A 2,908-nucleotide genomic window follows, 5' to 3' on the forward strand; every position below is an offset into this window, starting at 1 on the left:
AACTCAATGGGAATAATGTATGTCTAACATTTCACAGCATGAACACTATAACTATTCAAAACACTTTCTAAAATGCCCAAGAATAGACTAGTTCTTGAATACTTTATGCTTTTAATAAAATTATTATTTTTTTAATTCAATATGCATTTTATGTAAGAAGAGTATAATGAAAGATTTAACTATTAAACTTTTAACAATTCACTATTAATATTAAAGAGCAAGTTTGTTTTTTTTTTTTAATTTAAGTACATATGTCTTCATACTTTTGGTTACCAAATACATTAAACATGAACCATTTACATTTGATGGAGTTAACTTCATTGTAAATAGTATTTTATGAGCAAAGTATTGCTTCTATTAAGTTCCATATCCGCCTATATAAAGGATAGATTAATTCAGATTTAAGATAGCACTACATTTATATTGCTGTATTTTATTCATTTATTTTAGTATCAATGGAACAAGTATTTTGCACAATTACTTGTCCACTTGGATAATGGAGAAGAATATCTTGGTACCGTGCTAGAACCTCTTAACTAATAAAGCAAAGTATATTAGTTGTCTTCATAACAAAGTGAAACACACAAATCTCACACAGTCTATAAGTAGTTGTTTATCAGAGCTACAACTGCCATGTAGTTGGGAACTAAAATTTTCTGATCTATTTAAATACTGGACAACATACATACACACACACACACACTATATTTAAATAGACTATCTGCTTCTTCCTTACTTCTTTGCCCATAAAAGGTCTTGTGCCCACTTCCAAACTCCACGTGTTTATTTCTTTGTTTTTACTTAGGATAAAATTTTTTTTACGAACATCATGAGGAGTATTAGTGAAAACAAATATAAATTAACTACATCTTGCATGGTACGGAATAGTCATAGTTAGGATTTTCTTCAGCTATGCTAGAAGATAGTTTTTACCACAGAGAAAGGGAAGTAGAGGAAAGAAATTTGCCTACAGGAAACATTTTATATAATAAAAATTCCACACCTTCTTATGAACTTCAGTCATAAAGCTACAAGTGCATTCAATTGAATAGGCAGCTTCTGAAGCTTGTTTATAAATACTGTAGTTCTCAGTACTCATCTGCTCCAGATAGGCTGCAACGGATTCATGAATTCTTGGGTATTCCAAGGAGAAGGACATATCCATAGAGAGAAGAAATAAAGCGTTCAGCAAACTCTTTTGTAAAACTTTACTTGCCTTTGAAAAAGAAAACAACTGTCAGAATAACAGCCTGAAAATACAGTAAAACCAACAACAGCATTTGCAGTCATTCAACAAGTACAATCACTATTGCTGCTACCTAAAAATTAGAGAAAGACACACATATCAAATGAGTTCTATATGAAGATTTTTTTCAGCCACAGCACTAACCACCACACGCACCACTGGCCAGGGTCAATTTACTGTCTAACCACTAGATGGCAGAGAATACACAGACCAGAATTATTTCTCTATTTAATAAAGAGCTGTCTACAATTCCACATAGTAATATCACACACTAAACTGGGCTTTCTGTTGTTGTTGTTTTGTTGTTTGTTTGTTTTTTTACTGCAAGTGTTCACTATTCCTTCAACTAAAATTTTTACCTCAAATACAGTTACTTTTTTCCAACTCCTGTCATATGCAGAATTGAAATTTTGTATTATGTACATAAGAACATAAAGACAAAAATCATAAAAAGTCATTAGATTAGTACATCTACACTTACTTGCAGGTACAAGACACTACTTATATTAATAGTAAAAGACATAATATTTGTGACAAAAAGCCTGTAACTGAAAATCAATCTGCTACTCAGACTGAAGAATGTCTAAAAAAGAGCCACACTGCAATAAAAACTGATCAAAAAAAATGTAAACCCATACAGGTTTAAACATCTTCTAATACCTTCCATCCCACAAAAACTTCCAAACATCAGACCCCCCCACCTGACATAAAGAGAAAAAGAAAACAAAACCACAACTCAAGAGCTACAACAGAACTTTTAAAGAGCACTGGAAGCAAAGAATAATTAAAATCACTACAATGTATGAAACATAATTGCTTACTATGTTCCATCAGATTAAGAGTGATAATTTTAAATATTATGTAGTTCTAGTCTTACTTAGTCTTACTTGCACGCAAACTATAAACAAGCAGAGGGCAGTATAGCTTTGCAAACCATGCATCATATCAGAAAAAACACCATAGGGGGAAAAAGAACATTGAATTTCAAAAACTAATTAAAAAACTGTATTAAAAATATTTTTGAAGACTTGAAATCTGCAGAAGATTCTGCAGAATGCACTGGTAACACTGTAGAACAGACAGAGTTGCCTTCTGTGATCAGCCAATGTAAGTCAGATTAATTTCTCTCTCCAGTGGATATTTTTCCAGTATTAATCACTGAGGAACGTATCACTTTTTGCCCTCTTAAAATGCAAAACCAAAGGACAATCACTTAAAATTAGTGACGGTATACCTTTTCTACAGGGAGAAGTATCTGCAGCAATCTAACAGTGAAGAGTGAAATGCTAATAAATGCCATTCTGTGATGCACCAACATCACCTCAGGCTGCTCTGCACTTATATTGGTTTTGTGATATAATATAGTTTCTCCAAGCAAACCCAACACCAGAAGCAATTTGTCTTTCTGAAAACAAAATCAGAAATACAATCATTAGAAATAATTGAAACACTACTGTATCTTTACAGTGTTTATACAGCACCCATAGCATCATTAACACAATTATACCAAATGATTTAAAAATGCAGAAATGGTACAAAATACACAGCATTTTGTTTGTCATCTGAACAGAACTGCGCATTAGTTCTAGACCTCACTCTACCTTCACTTGCAGTTCTGAATACTTTGGTCAGTAATTACCCACTACTGGTGACTCTCCCGCC

At 32.6% G+C, this 2,908-nt stretch overlaps 1 protein-coding gene across 1 annotated transcript in view; it reads right to left on the reverse strand.

Moving 5' to 3' along the window:
• The window catches only part of RTTN (rotatin), a 92,284-nt gene that overhangs the window by 70,683 nt on the left and 18,693 nt on the right, over window positions 1-2,908 (reverse strand). Inside the window, exons 11-12 of the mRNA XM_009333498.1 lie at window positions 2,481-2,651; window positions 1,004-1,216 (exon numbers count right to left, since the gene is read on the reverse strand). Of these exons, the coding sequence (XP_009331773.1) occupies window positions 1,004-1,216; window positions 2,481-2,651 (384 nt within the window). The remainder of the gene's footprint in view (window positions 1-1,003; window positions 1,217-2,480; window positions 2,652-2,908) is intronic.

The sequence above is a fragment of the Pygoscelis adeliae genome, unplaced genomic scaffold, assembly GCF_000699105.1.
Source record: "Pygoscelis adeliae isolate BGI_AS28 unplaced genomic scaffold, ASM69910v1 Scaffold140, whole genome shotgun sequence".
In the NCBI taxonomy this organism is placed as follows: domain Eukaryota; kingdom Metazoa; phylum Chordata; class Aves; order Sphenisciformes; family Spheniscidae; genus Pygoscelis; species Pygoscelis adeliae.